The sequence below is a fragment of the Aulonocara stuartgranti genome (assembly GCF_965226115.1).
Source record: "Aulonocara stuartgranti genome assembly, chromosome: 2".
NCBI lineage: Eukaryota > Metazoa > Chordata > Actinopteri > Cichliformes > Cichlidae > Aulonocara > Aulonocara stuartgranti.
In genome coordinates, this window is record NC_138940.1 from 32102197 (window position 1) to 32122220 (window position 20024).

The 20024-nt window shown below is 41.1% G+C and overlaps 1 protein-coding gene across 2 annotated transcripts in view; it reads right to left on the reverse strand.

Moving 5' to 3' along the window:
* trpc7b (transient receptor potential cation channel, subfamily C, member 7b) overlaps nt 1-20024 on the reverse strand; it is a 68992-nt gene that overhangs the window by 34578 nt on the left and 14390 nt on the right. The window contains exons 3-4 of one of the 2 annotated variants that reach the window (XM_082545688.1): nt 16006-16188; nt 9621-9785 (exon numbers count right to left, since the gene is read on the reverse strand). In XM_082545688.1, coding sequence (XP_082401814.1) covers nt 9621-9785; nt 16006-16188 — 348 coding nt within the window. The remainder of the gene's footprint in view (nt 1-9620; nt 9786-16005; nt 16189-20024) is intronic. The other variant, XM_082545689.1, reaches the window with a different exon arrangement.

Genomic DNA, 20024 nt, shown 5'->3' on the forward strand with positions numbered 1-20024 from the left:
GCACTGGCTTAAAGACTAAGAAAGAAAATGAGACTGTCCAGGTACCACTGTCGCCAGCTTATGTAAATTCCCCTCACAAAGTCACATCTCTGGTGGGCAGGCAATGTCTGGTTGAGTGTTTTCTGGACGGCCACAGGCTTCAAGCTCTATGGGACTCAGGCTCACAGGTATCAATCATCGATGAGAAGTGGAAAAAGGACTATCTGCCACACACAGAGCTGAGAGATGTAGCAGATATTATGGACACATCTGAACTCACCCTGACCGCAGCAAATGGGACCAACATGCCATATCTTGGGTGGGTTGAGACAACCTTCCAACTTGTTTTCGGAACTGAACAAACTGAGAAATTGACCATCCCCATGTTGGTAATGAAAGGCTTTCAGCTCACATGCCCTATTATAGGCTACAATGTAATTGAATACATTGTGAATAAGACTGACCAAGCTAAACTGTACAGCACAGTGAGAAAAGCATTTCCCAGCCTCAAAAGACACAAGGTGAAAGCTTTTATACAGGCTGTTAGTGCAGATGCAGTTGACGAGTACAAAGTGATGACAAAGAAAGACTGTATTACTGTACCAAAAAAAAGCCACATGCATGTTGAGGGTCGTATAGCAGCAGGGCCATTTAAACAAGATATGGTCATGATATTTGAGCCAGACTTAAACCCCCAGTGGCCAGACAATCTTGAGTTTTTTGACACTTTGGTTAAAGTTAAGAAGGGTACTTTACCTGTCATAACACTAGGTGTCTCTAACCCAACTGACCATGAAATTGTCATTCCAGGCCGTACATTAGTTGGCTCGGTTCAGACTATTACAGCTGTTTTACCTGCCCAGGTGTTTGAAAAAGCCACATCTGTAGCTACTGTTAACCAGACAAATACACAAGCCCAGTGTAGCGCTAGCGAAGAGTGGGACCCACCTGTAGATCTTAGCCACCTGGGTGAAGAGCAGAGAGTATTAGCAAAACAGATGCTCAGAGAGGAATGCCAGTCTTTCTCTAAAACAGACAATGATATAGGCTGTATTGAAAAACTGAAAATGACCATATCACTCAAAGACAACGAACCAGTCAAACGAACATACCTGTCTGTGCCACGGCCGCTCTACCAAGAGATGAAAAGTTACCTGCATGATTTAATAGCACAAGGCTGGGTCAGGAAGTCAGACTCGTCATACTCCTCACCAGTTGTTTGTGTTAGGAAAAAAGATGGTACTTTAAGACTGTGCATAGACTACAGAGACCTGAATCGGAAAACCCATCCTGATCGCCAGCCCATCCCACGCGTCCAGGACATTATGGACAGTTTGGGTGGAAACTCCTGGTTTTCGCTTTTAGATCAGGGGAAAGCGTACCACCAGGGGTTCATGTCAGAAGAAAGTCGTCCACTCACTGCTTTTGTGACCCCCTGGGGATTATATGAGTGGATTCGCATCCCCTTTGGACTTATGAATGCCCCTGCAGCATTTCAGCGCTGTATGGAAGAGTGCCTGGATGGGCTGCGCGACAACATCTGCATCCCCTATCTGGATGACACATTAGTTTACAGCAAAACGTTCAAAGATCACTTGGAGGACGTGAGAAAAGTGCTCCAGAGATTGAGAGGCTTTGGTATAAAGCTTAAGCCAAGTAAGTGTGACATGTTTAAGTCTGAGGTGCGCTATTTGGGCAGAATAGTGTCTGCAGAGGGCAGTAAAGTGGATCCTGCAGATTTTGAAGCAGTCAAAGCACTCAAAGGTATAAAACCACAAAATGTTGGTCAGCTCAGAAAAATGTTAGGCCTTCTCTCCTACTACAGACAATACATAAAAGACTTCTCCAGAAAAGCAGGTTGTTTGTATGAACTGTTAAAAGCTGACAAAACCACAGAGAACTCAGACACCACAAAAGGGACAAGGGCAAGACCAAAGAGAGCCAGTCAAGTTGTGCCCTCCTCAAAACAAATCGTGTGGACTGACCAGCATCAACGTGCGCTTGAGGAACTAATAGACTGTTTGCTCCACCCACCAGTGCTGGGGTTCCCAGATTTCACACAGCCGTTCATCGTACACACAGACGCCTCACACAAAGGGCTAGGCGCAGTGTTGTACCAGAGACAAGATGGTAAGCTGCGAGTTATTGCTTATGGCTCCCGTACTCTAACAGCGGCTGAAAAAAACTACCACTTCCATGCAGGAAAACTAGAATTTTTAGCATTGAAGTGGGCTATCACTGACAAATTCAGAGACTATTTGTACTATGCCCCAACATTTACTGTCTATAGCGATAACAACCCGCTAACGTACATTCTGTCAACAGCCAAACTGAATGCCACCACATCAAGATGGGTCGCTGAGCTCGCTGATTTTCACTTCACCATTAAGTACAAACCAGGGAAGGAAAACAGTGATGCAGATGCTTTATCAAGAATGCCACTTGATGTCGAAACCTTGATGAGAGACTGCTCTGAGGAAGTGCCACCGGACACTATTGCAGCTGCTATCCAGGCCATTGAGGTACAGAAAGACACACCTGCCGCATGGACACTCTCAGCTGCAGCAATGTCAGTCACAGCAGACGGTGAGCTAGCAGAAGCAACATTCACACCCATACCAAAAGAACAGCTTAATAAAGCGCAAAAGTCTGATCCTGTTATAAGCCCTGTATTACAGTGTAAACAGACAGATTCAAAACCACTGCCCAAAGAGCTAAGAACATTTGACCCTAAGACAAAATGCTTGTTCAGAGAGTGGGGCAAGTTAAGACTAGATAACAATGGCATCTTGTACAGGCTCACTTCTGCCCGGAAACAGCTAGTCCTGCCAGATCAGTTCAAAAAGACTGTACTTGAAGAGCTGCACAATAATATGGGCCATCAAGGTGTTGATCGCACAGTGTCTTTGATACGTGAACGCTTCTTTTGGCCACACATGCAGGCAGACATCGAGCATTATGTGACCAACGTTTGTTCCTGTGTAAAGCAGAAAAAGCCCAGCCATGAAACAAGAGCTCCTTTAACAAACATTGTAACTACGCAGCCCTTTGAGCTGGTGTGTATAGACTTTCTCCATCTTGAAAAATGCAAAGGCGGTTATGAATATATTCTAGTGATAACTGACCACTTCACACGTTTTGCCCAAGCCTATGCCACCACCTCAAAGTCAGGCAAAACTGCTGCAAACCTGATATTCAATGACTATGCCCTAAAGTTTGGCTTCCCCTGTCGCATTCACCATGACCAAGGAGGTGAATTTGAAAATCAGCTATTCAGTCAGCTCAAGAAACTGTGTGGCATGGCCGGTTCTAGGACAACACCCTATCACCCAATGGGGAACGGTCAAGTTGAACGTATGAACAGGACATTGTTGCAAATGCTTAGAACGCTAACTGAAACACAAAAGTCAAACTGGAAGGAATCTATCAACAAGTTAATGTATGCATATAATTGCACACGTTGTGAAGTCACTGGCTACTCCCCATTTTACCTACTGTTTGGACGGTCACCCAGGCTACCAGTAGATATGCTCTTTGGACTGTACTCAGAAACAGATTTTAGTGACCACAGAGACTATGTTGAAAAATGGAGAAAGGGCATGGAACAAGCATACTCTATAGCAAATGAGAATGCAAAGAAAGCTGCTGAAAAGGGCAAAAGACACTACGACACAAAAGTAAGGAGTTCTGTGTTACAACCTGGCGAGAGAGTTCTGGTCAAAAACCTGACACCTAGAGGAGGCCCAGGGAAACTGAGAGACTATTGGGAGGACACTGTTCACACAGTAGTCAGACAAATGGGGCCTGACCTCCCTATCTATGAGGTAAGACCGGAGAGAGGCAGAGGGCGCTCTAGAGTGCTTCACAGAAACTTGCTTATGTCATGTGACCACTTACCTTTTGAAAAAGTGCCTGAAAAAGATAATCGTACAAGACATGAACAGAAAAAGACTGATAAACCTGTCGCTGTTGTGCCAGACTCTGATGATGAGGGCAGTGTTGATGAATACCGCTGTCATTACACACCACCTCAACCTGTGTCCCAGCCATCAGAACAAGAACTTCTCACAGCAACGTCTCAGCCCGCAGCTTCAGTCCCTGCTCTTGCACCAACACCAGAGCCTCTTGCTGGAGACCATCTGGAGGCGCCTGACCCAGCTGCCGTGGAGACAACTTGTGAGGAGGCAGAGCCCACTGCAGGTGACATACCTGCCCCTCCTCCACCTGTTGTACTTGAGGAGGAGACACCTCAGCGGCCACAGCGAGAGAGACACCCGCCAAGACGGATGACGTATGACCAACTGGGCACCCCATCTTGCTACAGTGTTCAGCCAGCACCGCAACTGCTTCCTGTGTACCCGGGCCTGGTTCCATGGTTTCCAGCTGTGCAGTCATACTGCACCCAGCCCATTGGTTTGTATGGACTCCAGCAAATGTAAGTTGACACTTTTCCACTGATGACTTGAGAACTGTACTTAAAGACTGTCATCAAGAAAAAGACATGAACTTTTCCCCATCTGTGGATTATAACCATAGACAATAGACTTTGTGAAGACTCACATATGGACTGGTTATAGACTTTGTCTTCAGTCACCAGTGATGGACTGTGGTGAAACAGGTGTTAAACCCACAGAATTAAGGACATTGGTTCACTCTACTGTTGATGTCCTGACTACAAGAGAATATAGACTGAAAAGCATCTTGTTGGTATAATGTCGGGACGACATTTTTTGAGTGGGGGAGAGTGTGACAGGTTGAATGACTATTGCATATAAAACTGTTCAGTTAATACTAATTCATATCTGTTGATATAAGGATGAAAATAATGTAAATATGGTAAGAAAGTGGTTAAGAGTTTATTATTTTTCATGTTATATTAATGGCTTTCATGTTACTTAAGAGAACTACAATCTATACATCAGTGATCGGCTAGTAAGCCTTTTCTGGGCTCGATTAGTAGTGTCTCTATTCTCCACTAGGGGGCTTTCGCGCGTTCTCCTCACTGCAATAAACTACTGCATGAGAGACGCAAGTCATAATCACTCTCGTGATTCTTTTCCCCCTGTTTTCAGGTAAAAGTGTTTAAAAGTTGATATATTTCCAATGTGTACACTGTTAAGATATTTAAGAGGTAATCCTTCATTGTTTTGTAAGCGTTAAAAGCATTACATTGCAGTTTTGTGCACATATACGTGGCGGTTTTGAGCTGTGTTTTGTACTGTGTAATGGCCATTAAGATAACGGCAGGAGCTAAAAACACCACGGTTGTCAGCCATTTTGTCAGGAAACCTGCTCAAGTATATGTATGATAAGCACTTTGGTGTTTCGGTTTATTGTTTGGTGTTTTTCTTCCACCATGTGACATTTAGCAGTACAGAATGTGAAACGTTTCTGCTCATTTTCTCTGCAATAAACTACTGCATGAGAGACGCAAGTCATAATCACTCTCGTGATTCTTTTCCCCCTGTTTTCAGGGGTGTAACAATTACAGTATCCATGTTTTTTCTGCCTGCTCTCAATGACTTACTACTTCTGTTACAGGAACAAAAACACTGTCTTTATCGCCCCAGGCTGATATGAAATGTAATATGATGTGGGATTTTAATAATTGTGTGTTGTAGTGTTGTAAAATGGGGCATATATATGGGCTGTAAAAAACAAGCAATTGATAAGATGAGATGAGAAGAACTAGATGATTAGCTGCAGGTGCAGGAGGCTACACTAAACACAATCAACCAGAACACATCAAAGCTTTCTCTCTGCGTTTGTCTGTCGAACTGTATTTTTGTTCTGATTTACACTGTCTTTATCTATTTCATTATCAAATCCATTCTACTTTTTGTTTCTGATGAGCTGCGGTCACATGGTCACAAAGCATGCATAAACATCTGTTTTGTCTCTTGGCTATTTTTTTTGATTAGGCTGCTTTTATTATTCTACCCTCTGTAGTTTTGCTTTATCAACATCACACATGTCCCTGGTCTGTTAAAACAACATGCACATTAAAAAAATTAAATAAACGTGACACAGCAACAGACACAGTAACAGCACAACTATAAGCTGTACGTCCCATATTTGCTTCTCTGCCCTGCTTCTTTTTCTCAGCTGTCTCTCACATGACACGAAACGTCAGGCAGTCACATGCAGTGTCATGATTTGATTGATTCATAATTAGATGTAATCATACATCCACACATATGCACACATGTGAATACGCACACAGAAACACACACATTAACATAACACAAGTGTTTTTTGCGACAAGTGCTTCATGATTGGTGGATAACCTGTCACGGCGAGTGAGATGAGCCGTGTGGAAATAATAAAGGAGGATCCAATTGCAGGAAGTAGCGAAGGTGTGAAGGTGGTTTATTGAACACGAAATATAAATAGACAAACGGCAACCGGAGAATGAACTAAACTCTACTGGGAACAACTAACTACTGAACATGAACCAGAACACGAACTACAAGAGAATAAGAAAACAATCCATAATGCAAAAAACACACCTAACATGACAACTCAAAATACTGGGTCAAACTGACCCAGAACCGTGACATAACCTCTAAGTTTTATGGTTCTCCAGCTTCTCATGCACGGCTAACATCCGGTGCTCTCGCTCTCTAGTCTACAAAATGACTAATTCATCAGTCACGCCTACCATGAACTGCTCAAAGGTCCTCAAATCTGAGTGTAGACACACACACACACACACGCACGCACGCACGCACGCACACACACACACACACACACACCACTTGGTGATGATGAGGTGCAGGATTATTCAGGTTGATGAGAAGATTTGCATAACCGCTTACTCAGCTCCTGTGTCTGAGTGTGGCCGATGTCATATTGTGTCACTTTAGAAAATACAATCTGCTTGATGAGAATGAAGAAAATGTCAGAAAATGTCCCACATGCCCTATAATCAAACAGTTACTATATTGTGTTCTGAAACTGTAAATCTGTAAGTTTTGACATTTCATTTGGCCATATCTTTAGAGTCTAGTGCATATATATTCCTGTAAATACCCTAACAAGGTTATAAGGTTTGTGTCATTTATAGTAGAACCATATTTAGTATTTTAGGGAAAAAGTGGATTATTGTCTGTAGCAACAATGTCTGTAAAAAGGGTACAACTGCAGAGATGAGGTGGAATCAAGATGACTACAGCTTAAGAAATTGGAAAAACCTATATTAAGTGCTTATTGTTTATTTGTGATAATTCTGTATAACCTAGGATTGTATTTTTATATTCAGGATAATTGTATAGAATACAGGTTGTTAGTTAATAATTAGGGAATATAAAAAAATCTGTCTGTAATGTTATACACAATTTAAGAAAACCTTTTTTATACTGCATGAGCTTATAACATGCTTGGGGTCCTAGCTTCATGGGTAGTAACAATTGCATCTCTAAGATCAGTGGTGATGTCTTTACCCCTTGGCACTGTGTAAACACAACAATGCTCAAGATGAAACAAACTTCCAAAATTTCCTTGATTTTAAGACTTGCTGGGCACCGGACGATTTTAAAAGTTCTGATACCTAAAAACATTTAGAATTAAAAGAGGTACGTTCTTTTTCACATGACTCTATCAGGGGCTGGGTCTGTGACCCAGCGTTTTGAGTTTATTTATGTTTTTTTGTGTTAAGTTGATGATAGTAAGTTCTTGTGTTATTGTTCGCTAAGATTTAGTTGAGGTTTATTCTAGTTTTTGTTTCAGCTATGTCTCTTTGGTTATGTGTCTTGTTTCCTGTCTAGTCTGTCACGTGTTTTGTGTCACACTTCAAGTTCTGCTCAGTCTGAGAGTAGATGATGATGATGAAGCTAAGATTAGAGATGGACCGATCCGATATTACGTATCGGTATCGGTCCGATACTGACCTAAATTACTGGATCGGATATCGGAGAAAAATAAAAAATGTAATCCGATCCATTAAATATCACGAAAGCACCTGGCAAAACTTGCAACACGCCGTAACTCACCTCAGAACGTTAGCAGTCGGAGCAGTATGCATCACGTGATAGAGCAGCTGTGGCATGCCGGACCTGTCGGTGGTCTGGATAGCATGTGGAGCTTCGCTAGCAACCTGGCATTTCATCTCCGACAAAGTTATCCCCGAGAGAAGTAAAGCAAGTGTGTAAGTCCATCTCTGAATGTTTGTAAAGCATTCCCACGTTAAGCTTAACAAGCGACTGCCTCTCGCTCTCCGGCTGCTACTTCAATCGTGAAACTGCTTAAATGATCAGCTGATCGGCTTTTCTGTCGCGAGTCCGTGTCTCTTGTTTGTTTTTGGCCCACTTTGCACCAGAAAGAGGAAACCAGCGGCTGAACAACAGCAGAACGTTTAAGCTTGATAAGCTGTTGTTAGAATTTATTTAATATTACTTTCTACACCAGGATCTTTTTCTACGTAGCTGACGGCTGGTAACTGTGCAGGGGCGGATCTAGCAAAGTTTAGCCAGGGGGGCCGATAGGGCATGAACAGGGAAAAGGGGGCACAAAGACATACTTTTCTTTCTTATTCTCATTTAAAATGTCGAGCTTTTAATAAATAATTATCTGACACCCAAAGTTTTAATTTGATGTAAAATGAATAGAAGTCAATTACTGTATATAGTGACTATTAAGTCTAATATATATACCCTAGTAAGCTATAGTACTTTTTACTTTGGGAAGGTACCATCTGTGCAGTCTGCAATTTTGTTGAAGAAAGATGTTGAATCTATTTAATATTTCTTGAAAAATAATTGATTTCTGTGCATTTTTTTCACACTGCATCAAATTAAGGTTGATTACGTCGATTAAGCATCATGAGGTGGAGCGTGAGGGGTGGTTCCCTATTTTTTATTTATTTCTTTTTGTTGTTGCTGGGAGTTGGAACCCTATTAGTTAGGTTGCTTAATATTTACGCTAAGTACTCTTTAAAATACCAGAATAGGGAGGATGGTGTAGGTCTAAGTTTATTAGATTGATCAGTATTGCTGAACTATGAAATATTTTTTTTGTATACAGGTATAACAGAATAGCTTTAGTGTAGTTGTTGTTTTAAACTTGAGTATGAACTTGCAGACTTGCAAAATGCAGCAAGATATTTTAAAAAACAGTTTTGTTGATTAAAAAACACTATATCGGATTCATATCGGTATCGGCAGATATCCAAATTTATGATATCGGTATCGGTATCGGACATAAAAAAGTGGTATCGTGCCATCTCTAGCTAAGATTAGAATGATAAAAGCTGAGCCTAAATGTTGAGCTGAGAAGCGAGTCTGAGATGTCCTGAAATGAACTAATCCTAAGTTAATATTAAGGCCTTTGCTGTCGTTCCAACCTCAGGGCAAACTTTAGATTCTCCCCAACTTGTGGTAAGGTCATATGAGCAACAAAGAACAACATTGGGAATTGTGTTTCCTGATGGGTAATGAGCCTATAAGCTGCATGATGAGACTTCAAGTGCAATTTGAAATACTATAGTTGGCTGCAAATAATAGGTGGAACAAGAATAGAAAATAATATTTTACTGAGAAGCAATAGTGCATAGATACAGCAATAATAAGTTCCCTAAACTATATGTGTGTGTATTTTAACTGTAGTTTGCAATTGTGTTTGCGCATGTAGCTATCTGTCCATACCTTGCTACATGGCATTATCCAGTAGGCAATAGCCAGGAATGGGAGGCCTACAGTTACTCCCAGGACTGTCCAGCACTTCACACCAATGGACTGCTGCCTCAGGCCAGGCAGATTCTCATACCAGATAGTCAGCAGTTGCTGCTGGCAGTTCGGATGAGCAACGAACTGAAACAGAAGAAAATAAACAAGAAACTTAAATCAGTGGAGAACGAAGGAAGATGAGACAGTTTGGGTACAGGGCAAGGATGGTTAAAGGATGAGAAAGACAAACAGGAAAGGGCGAGTGGTGCTAAAAGCAAACAGCTAGTGATGCCAGGATTTTCAAGGAACAACTCACACTAGCTTCATATGACAAAAAGCTGCTTACATAGTCAGGCCGAATAGAAGTATAGAAGTTTTACATTAAGGCAGGTCGTCTTTAATTTAAACCAGAAACAAACCTTGAATATTTTTCTCCAACTTTAGACATGAATCTACTGGGATGGACCCCTTGTAATCTCAGTAGCTCTAGTTATCTAGTTATAAGTCCCACTCATGAAAATCCTCTCATCCAAAATGTGCATCTGCAATAACAAAGGTATACAGCTGAAGGACATAGTTTCAGCCAAGGCCTGACTCACCACGCCTGGGACAGGCTGTATGATGTTGAAAGTCGTTAAACATTCAATGACTGCAGGATACATCAATGATGTGATGTATGTAGTTTATAAAATGTGGGTTTTGTTTTGTTTGTTTTATTAGCACACAAAGAAGATGACTATAACTAAAAACGATATTTCAAATATTAAAAATATGCTACCCAGGCACACACAAGTGGCCAACACTGATCCTTTGGTTAAAGTGGAAAACCCAAATTTAGATGCATTGGGAAAAAGGGATGTCTAAGAATGAACAAAGTGTTCGTAAATATCTAAAAAAGCAGCCGGTTAAAGTCCCAGGAAAGCAGCAGCAAAGCATTCCTGTGTGAATGTCTTTCAAGCTTTTAATAAATTTCCTCTGCCAGTGTGGGTTCTTGGTATGTTACATCTTTAATGGATGGAATAAAAAAAATGGTTTCAAGCAATGGGTCTTGAAAATAAAGAAAGTAGGAACATTGTAAGACATGAAATGTTTTTTTGCCTCAATATCATGAATTGATGGCAATTATGTGTCTTTCAAAGATTTTTTAATCCTTATTATCTTAGTGAAAGAAAGGATATAATGATAAATAGAAAGTTGAGTGAGAGTCAAAAGAAGTCGCTGTAGCCCACGTGTTTTGTGCGCTTAATGTTCAGTCACTAAGTCAAAAATCTTTATGTATAGATTTTTACAACATGTAAGCTAATATAAACCCCAAAAACCCAAACTGAAAACGTCATTTGAACCAGCACTTTTGACACATGCATTTGTATACACCATTTACAATCTACCACAGCTGGGCTAATTGCTGTGTAACACATATATCTGACATTTAAAACCATAAAACAAGGCAATTAAAGTCCAAAGTCCAAATATTACCTTTGACACAAGATTTACTCTAGTCTCTGAAAGACCACCTGTAGAAAGTGTATCTCAGTACACTGGACACAAATTACTTACAGGGTTTGTGTTATATTACAGAATGGACATCAGCGAGATCAGGCCCAACATTTCGATTATTCGTATACTTTGTCTTTAAAGTGACAAATGCTGAAAATCCAGTGGTAGTAAAAGGTAATAGAGACATTAATGCCTTGACGACAGATCAGTATGTTTTAAGTTACAAATATCAATTTCAAAGCAGAACCACAAAAACAATTCCACCTGGCTGTCCTGCTGCATACAATGGAAACTTGCCCATTACGGTGGGCAAATTGATTCTGTATGAAGCTGGATTGCACACTGAGCACAGAGAAGTCCTCCTGGAGTTGGCCCCTCAGGGTTTGCAGGTTTCTCAGATGACATCTGTCAGGGAATTCAGGATTTAACCCTCCTCTTTACTGAGAAATTCACACCTATTTTCAAAGAACTCAGAGCTGCTCTGAAGTCTCCCACTGTCTCTTCCATAGTGTGGCTTCCGTCTTACTGTCGACATAAAATACAGTCACTGCTTTTCCTTGGAAGAACAGTTTGAGTTCCTTACATAGTTGAAAATGTCACCAAATATGTCAACTTAAAAAGCAACTTAAAGCCAGAGTATTGATCTAACAGTCCACAATAAATGTCCTGACTTCTTCGCCTGGTTTAAAACATCAATAGAGCACCTTAAAATATGAAAACCGTCAGATTTCAGTATGCAGTGTGAAGGGTGGTCATTGTCTATCTCACGTGGATAATATGTTAAACAGCCATGACTACTGTGGATGACAAAAACGTATTCTTCTCAAGCTTCATCTAAAATTCTCCTTGACATCTTTGTGGTCAGTGTCTCTCTGTGGACACAGGTGTGGAAAGCAGAGCCATGTTTTTGACCTTTTCACAACTCCAGTGAATTATCCAATCCCAAATTATCCAAAAGAAATTGTGTTATTAAGAATAGCTTGAAGGTCCAAGATTCAAGTTTATTATGATGCGCTTTCAAATAGTTCAGTGCTTATTTAATGTCCACACAGAATCTGATGGAACTGTATCAGCAAAATTGCTCTAGTCAAGCAATACACATTTCATTCTCCCACCATTCCAGCTTTTGTGCTTTCATGGTTTTTAAGCCTTTCATTTGTTATTAAAGTTCTAGAATTGATCTAAATGCAGGTCAAAATGGATGCAGACAAAGTTTAATTTAACAAGAAGGTATATCACAGGATATAACATGAACTGACAGGTAAATTTAAAAAATGCAAAACAAGACAGCAAAGAAATAGCAACAGGTGGTGGTTAGCACATTGAATTAACAAAGATAGATGGAATGTCGGGACTATACTTGCACAGGGGGAGATGGAAATATTTAAGCCTGGATAGCCAATGAGAAGGTGGGAAAGACAAAGAAGTAAAGAAAGCATAGTAAAGAGACAGGTTACCAAATTAAAGAGGACACAATAAATATCAAATGTCTCAAATCCAAAAAGTGTTTTAGAGAAGGCTAAATGCTGGTGGTATTGGGGAGAACTTTCTTCAAGTTTCCCATTATGTTAAGCAAAAACGTCTGGGTTATAACCCACAGGGAAACATAAACAACAGCAAACAGGAAAATCCCCTCAGCAGGTGCAGTGGTCTGCACTTCCTTTATGGGGAATTACAGTTTTTAATTATGAAAAGTATGCATACTATACATGATACTTCAATACAACTAAATTAACAAATGCCAAGAGGGTAAAATTGACATGATTAAATATTACATATTTGCGAAAGGGCATCTGGTGCTAATTTACTTTTCCAAGTATCTCAAGTAGCTTAGTGTCCATTCTGAATATCTATTTCTAGTACTTGAGTATTGTGTATTCATAAAAATCTGAATATATTACTACCTAAACGAAGTCAAGTGGCAACCTTTAATACATTTGTGTTTATGGTTTCCACTTGAATTCATTTAAAAAGAAAAATGGCAACAAGCAGGATGGAAAATCAATTTAATATACAAAGTGCAAAATAAATAAGGCAATAAGAAGTGGTGCATTTTCACATTAATTACAGAGTTTATTCTAAGTAAGGCAGTGATAAATGAAAGCCAGCAAAGGTCTTACAACGCAGGAGAAGATGGATGTTTTTCTTCCAGCTGGAGGAAGGATGTGGACAACCAAGCAATCAATGTTCAGTCAGCAGTCAGCTAGTGGAACAATCAAACGTTGTGTTTGTGTGTTTTGTATTCACGTCTAAGATTTCAGCAACACCTCACTTCTGGTCATGCGTGCTCTCCCTCGATTTCTGTTCACTTTATTGGGCTCACCCAGTCAATCAATGCCTATCCATCACTTCACCAGTGACCCTTGATCATCACGTTTGAGGAACATTTATCTGAGCTGACAATTGACATTTTCTGCTTCCTCCACCGATTGAAACAAACACATACAATTTGCATATGGCTGAAAAGCCTCAAACAGTAATACATACACCACCACCCATTCAGTTACTATAACTTACCACTGATCAGTCCATCAAACCAATAACCCCTGACATGAAAGCCTCCTGTGTCCATCTACATGCTCTACATGCAGTCACGCTCCACCTGGTTTCCATGGCAATCACACCCTCCCTCTCCTCTTGCCTGGTGTAATTAGCTGCCTGGTATTGGTCATGCTCTCTTGTACAGGATACAAAAAAGCAACCTGTTTAATGCCCAAAACACACGTGTGTGCGCGCGCGCACACACACACACACACACACACACACACACACACACACACACACACATATACACATGTATACAAATACACCTGTGCGCATGCACAACTACACCAGGGAATTGCCTGATTAAAGAAAACATGAGGCACATTAGGATCAGACAGGAACACGTGTGAGTGAGAGAGAATGGCAGGGCCAAATGGGGAAAAGGGATTTGGTTTGACATTTTCCTGAGCACCTCTGCACAGCAGGGATTAACTTTTACACACCGGCCAGTGAGTTGTTTACAAAAGGGTCCTGTGAGTCCACATTCAAAACAACACTCAAGCATACTGTACTGGAAATATACTGCACAAACAGATCAGAGAAACTAGCTTAGTTAGAAATAAGTCGGGTTACATGTTAAACTGCAATAAATAATGTATTTCTATCCATGCCATGGGAATTAAAGGTAGTGTGTTGCATTGGGTTGAATCATATCTGTCTAATAGACTCCACTTTGTTCATGTAAATAAGGAGTCTTCTTTACACAACTACACACACTAACGTTTATTATGGATTTCCAAACTGTTCTTTGCTAGGACTAATTCTGTTTACATTGCTCATATTTCCTTTAGGCAGTATCATTAGAAGGCATAGTATACATTTTTATGCTATGCAGATGATACCCAGCTATTTCTATATATGATGCCACACACCAGTTAGCTAGCAATGTCTTAAAGACATGAAAACCTCGATGACCTCTGAAGTTTCTGCTTCTAAATTCAGATAAAACTGAGGTTATTGTACTTGGCCCTAAAAATCTTAGAAACGTGATGTATAACCAGATACTCTGGATACAATTACCTTGGCATTAAGTAACAGAAAGAGGAATCTTGAAACCAATATTTTCACCAGGATTTGTTCTTAAATGTCCATAATAAACAAATATGCAGGACTTTCTTGCATTTTTACAAATATCTCTAAAATTGGAAACATCCTGTCTTAGAGTGGTACTGAAAAGCTAGTTCATGCATTATTATTTCTGGACTATTCTAATTCATTATTATCGGCTGTTCTAAAACCTCTCTGAATTTCAATTTATCCAAATTGCTGCTGTGAGAGTACTGACAGGAACTAGAAAGAGAAAGCAGATTTCTCCCATATTGGCTTCTATTCACTGGCTCCCTGTTAAAGCCAGAATAGAATTTATAGTCCTGGACCTCACATACAAGGTCTTAAATGTTCAGGCCCCTCATAATACAATATCACGCTAACAGTGCACTTTGCTCTAAGACTGCTGGCTTACTTGTAGTTCCTAGTGCTTGCTCAAAAAGGGGTTGTCTGACTATTTCTTTGATCCGTAACTTAAAATATAAAGCGCTTTGAGGCAACTGTTGTTGTGATTTGGAACTATATAAATAAAATTTGATTTAGCCAAACTGACAAATCTGCACTTATATTAATGTGTCCATGTTAACACAACAACTAAAAAGTATGTGGCGAGTCTCATTCCACTTTTTTTTTTTTACTTCTGGGCAGTGCTGATAATACTCGAATTCCTATGTGTGTGTAATAACCTTAATGGAAATGTACAGGTCCAAAAGGTCAAAGTTACAAAGCAGTCAAAGTTATTATACAACAAAACTGTCTTCTTCCAAACAACAAATGGACCTTAAAGTTGAAATGACGAGAGGATTATTGGTCATGTTTTCTTGCGTGGTCCCATGTGTTTTGGGGGTTGGGTATGGATTTTTGGAACTGTAAAGACCCAAAAAATGAGCTCCAATGATATCTCAGATGTACTGCCCTTTCGAAAAGGTTAAAGAAAAAGAAGTTGACATAGTACATGAACACCAGTATTAGGTATCAAAGTCAAACACACTGTGTGACAAGCCTCTTCACCTTTAGAGACCTATAAAGCTGCTGAGACAAACAATTACCGTTTTTTCTTGTAGTCTTTTGTATTATGTTGGCATTTTGTTTAGTTATTACTTACAGAAAATGTTTTCACAGTTCCTGCAAAAATAATTTAATCCCACAAAAAAGGCATTACATACTGCATTGCTAATTCTTTGAATAATTTTTACACTAATTTTTAATGTTGCAAATTAATGCAATTTGTAAAATTCGTTACATTTTTTAACGAGCTAATCGGTTTTTGTCTTACCTTCTTGACTTCATACTTGATAGCCAGTTTGACACGGCTGAGGCAGGGACGGTTGTAGGGACTCGGCGGGCACTGATCCACGTCGCCATTCAAAATCGCCTCAACTTCCTCTGTGTCCCGACAAAGGTCCAACACACCCACCACAAAGTCTTTACACTGCATGGACAGCTTACGGTAGTCATTCTGCATGAGAGTGGATGATGTGAATGTATTTCAGAAGGGAGGAAAGAAGGAAAATATTTTATTTTAATTTTCACATAGGTGTTAAATGGTAAATGGCCTGTATTTATATAGCGCTTTGCTAGTCCCTAAGGACCCCAAAGCACTTTACACAACCAGTCATCCACCCATTCACACACATATTCACACACTAGTGATGGCAAGCTATATTGTAGCCACAGCCACCCTGGGCCGCACTGACAGAGGCGAGGCTGCCGGACACTGGCGCCACCGGGCCCTCTGACCAGGTGTTACAAATAGATGCAGAAAATGTACAATTCTTCACAGCCTGAGAATCATCCCTGTCCCTACATAATAATCACCTGCCTCTTTTTGTGTTTTCTCAGGTAGTTAGAAATCTTTTACAATGTTTAACCGTGGCTTGTTAGCATTGTATCTTTTGGCTTGAACTGGCGTTTCCTACCTTTTCACACAGATGGAAAAATCTTCAGTTTGAGCGGTTATCGAGCGAAGATTCTGTGGGACTTTCAGATACAGATGGACAAAATGGTGGTCCTAACCAACCGGACAAACAGAAGAAAACGGCTGTAGCGATCGATGTAGCAGTTCCGAATGACAGCAACATCAGGAAGAAGGAACACGAGACGCTCGAGAAATATGAAGGGTTCAGAGAAGAGCTCCAGAACATGTGGAGGGTGAAGGTAACAGTGGTCCCAGTGGTAATCGGAGCACTAGCTGCAGAGACTCCAAAGCTAGGCGAGTGGCTCCAGCAGATCCCAGGAACAACATCAAAGATCCTCTATCCAGAAGAGCACAGTCCTGGGAACAGCTAAGATACTGTGCAGGACCCTCAAGCTCCCAGGCCTCTGGTAGAGGACCTGAGGCTGAAGAATAGACCGCCCAACAGGGGCGAGAGGGGATTTATTTATATATATACACTGAACAAAAATATAAACGCAACACTTTTGTTTTTGCTCCCATTCCCCATGGGATGGACGTAGAGACCTAAAATTCATTCCAGATACACAATATAACCATCCCTCCCAAACAGTGGTCACAAATCAGTCCAAATGTGTGGTAGTGGGCACATCTGCTATATTGAGATAATCCATCCCACCTCACAGGTGTGCCACATCAGGATGCTGATCTGACATCATGAGTAGTGCACAGGTGTACCTCAGACTGCCCACAACAAAAGGCCACCCTGGAATGTGCAGTTTTTTGCGCTATTGGGGGTCTGGGGAGCCAGAACCGGTCAGTATCTGGTGTGACCACCATTTGCCTCATGCAGTGCAACACATCGTCGCATGGAGTCTATCAGATTGTCAATTGTGGCCTGTGGAATGTTGGTCCACTCCACTTCAATGGCTGTGCGAGGTTGTTGGATATTCGTGGGAACTGGTACACGCTGTCGTATACGCCGGTCAAGCACATCCCGAACATGCTCAATGGGTGACATGTCCGGTGAGTATGCTGGCCATGCAAGAACTGGGACATTCTCAGCTGCCATCTGCCCTGAACAATGTGAACCATGATTCATCCGTGAAGCGCACACCTCTCCAACGTGCCAGACGCCATCGAATGTGAGCATTTGCCCACACAAGTCTGTTACGGCGACGAGCTGGAGTCAGGTCAAGACCCTGATGAGGACGACGGGCATGCAGTTGAGCGTCCCTGAGACGGTTTCTGACAGTTTGTGCAGAAATTGTTTGGTTGTGCAAACCAATTGTTCCAGCAGCTGTCTGGGTGGCTGGTCTCAGATGATCTTGGAGGTGAACCTGCTGGATGTGGAGGTCCTGGGCTGGTGTGGTTACACGAGGTCTGCGGTTGTGAGGCCGGTTGGATGTGCTGCCATATTCTCTGAAACGCCTGTGGAGACGGCTTATGGTTGAGAAATGAACATTCAATGCATGGGCGACAGATCTGGTTGACATTCCTGCTGTCAGCATGCCAATTGCACGCTCCCTCATTGCTTGTGGCATCTGTGGCATTTTGCTGTGAGACAAAACTGCACATTCCAGGGTGGCCTTTTGTTGTGGGCAGTCTGAGGTACACCTGTGCACTACTCATGATGTCAGATCAGCATCCTGATGTGGCACACCTGTGAGGTGGGATGTATTATCTCAATATAGCAGATGTGCCCACTACCACACATTTGGACTGATTTGTGACCACTGTTTGGGAGGGATGGTTATATTGTGTATCTGGAATGAATTTTAGGTCTCTACGTCCATCCCATGGGGAATGGGAGCAGTAACAAAGGTGTTGCGTTTATATTTTTGTTCAGTGTGTATATATATATATATATATATATATATATATATATATATATATATATATATATATATATATATATTAGGGGTGCAACGATACACAAAATTCACGGTTCGGTTTGGTTCGATACTTTGGTGTCACGGTTCGATATTTTTTCGATACAAAAAAATGTTCATGCCTTTTTAATTTGTCATTTATTAAAATTATAAATATATATTTTAACTCAAAAGTACAGTTTTTAAATTTAACCCTAACCCTTGTGCGCGTTTTTTATTTTGACAGCGAATGCGCACCTGCGGACCACTTATGTGCACCCCTGGTTATTTAGCTCGTCATATTGCAGCCACAGAAATTCTTTTGTCCATGAAACCATAAAGCTGCACTTTCTTTTTGCCTTATAGTCTCATTTGTCATAACTTCTCCGTTTTGTGGTAAGCTTTTTTTTGGCTGTCACTTCTTCACCCCGACCTGTCTTATTTGGCTCAGCAGAACTAAAATATATATACTGCTACTTTTACACACGGACTCACATAAGCTCAGCGATTCTCTGCGCGATCAACCTCTCACATGTTTAAGCTTGCTGCGGGAGATTTCACTTGTCATGTTTGCATAGTAAGCTAACGATTAATAAGACGATGTCAGAGGAATTGGTGCACAAATTATCATCACTCACAGATCAGTGCTGTCATTGCAAAGTGAAAGCAAAAAAACAAGCGCAAATTCAAACGCGATTTCAATATGTCACATATTGACAGTGGCTCACCGATGCCAATGACATAATTACCCAGCTACATTTCTGAAAGAATGCAAAAGCATTGACATATATTTTTCCTACAATAGCCGACGGGCAGGGCAGAGAGATTTTTGTAGCCCGACTGGAAAGATCGCTAGCTCCGGGACGTCGGGCTAGCGATTTTGCAAGCCCTGTATCTGATTGAGGAATCACTCATCTTTGGAAAAGAGAGTTTATTACAGAGAAATGTCTCTTTCCAAAATAAAAGCTATACTATCCGCTTTTTCTGGGCTATATTCTCAGCAGCATAAGGAGAATCACGTGCTAACAGCTGTCTAAATGACTCGGCTAAAGTTAGTAGCATGCTTGTTGTTTTTGTCTTTGCACTAGGATGATGTCAGCGTAAATGTGCAGTCATATTCGTTGTGTTCCCACTAGTGCTTTCAGGTTAATCTCGTTGAAATGACCTTAACGCCACAACACGGCAAATCTCCGTTAATGAGCTACCGCCGATCGCCCCGTGCATGGGGCTAGACGGCCAACACGTTAACGAGCTAACTGCGCTAACACACTAGTTCACACCAATGTAATTAAGCATTGCATGGCACATCCAACATACTGTTTTACTTTAGTCCATGACTCGCTTACCTTCAGGGTCATACGTCACATGAAAACCAAAATAATTCCAAACGCCAGATCTGAATGAGGGTGGGGGAGGTCCATCTTGCAAGGAGAGCTTAACTTCTGTCTCGCTAGCTTGCCCTGCGCTCTTCCTCCTGACTATGCTGTCTGTGTTGAGCGCTCAGTGGATCTGCGCTCGACAGTGCAGCCT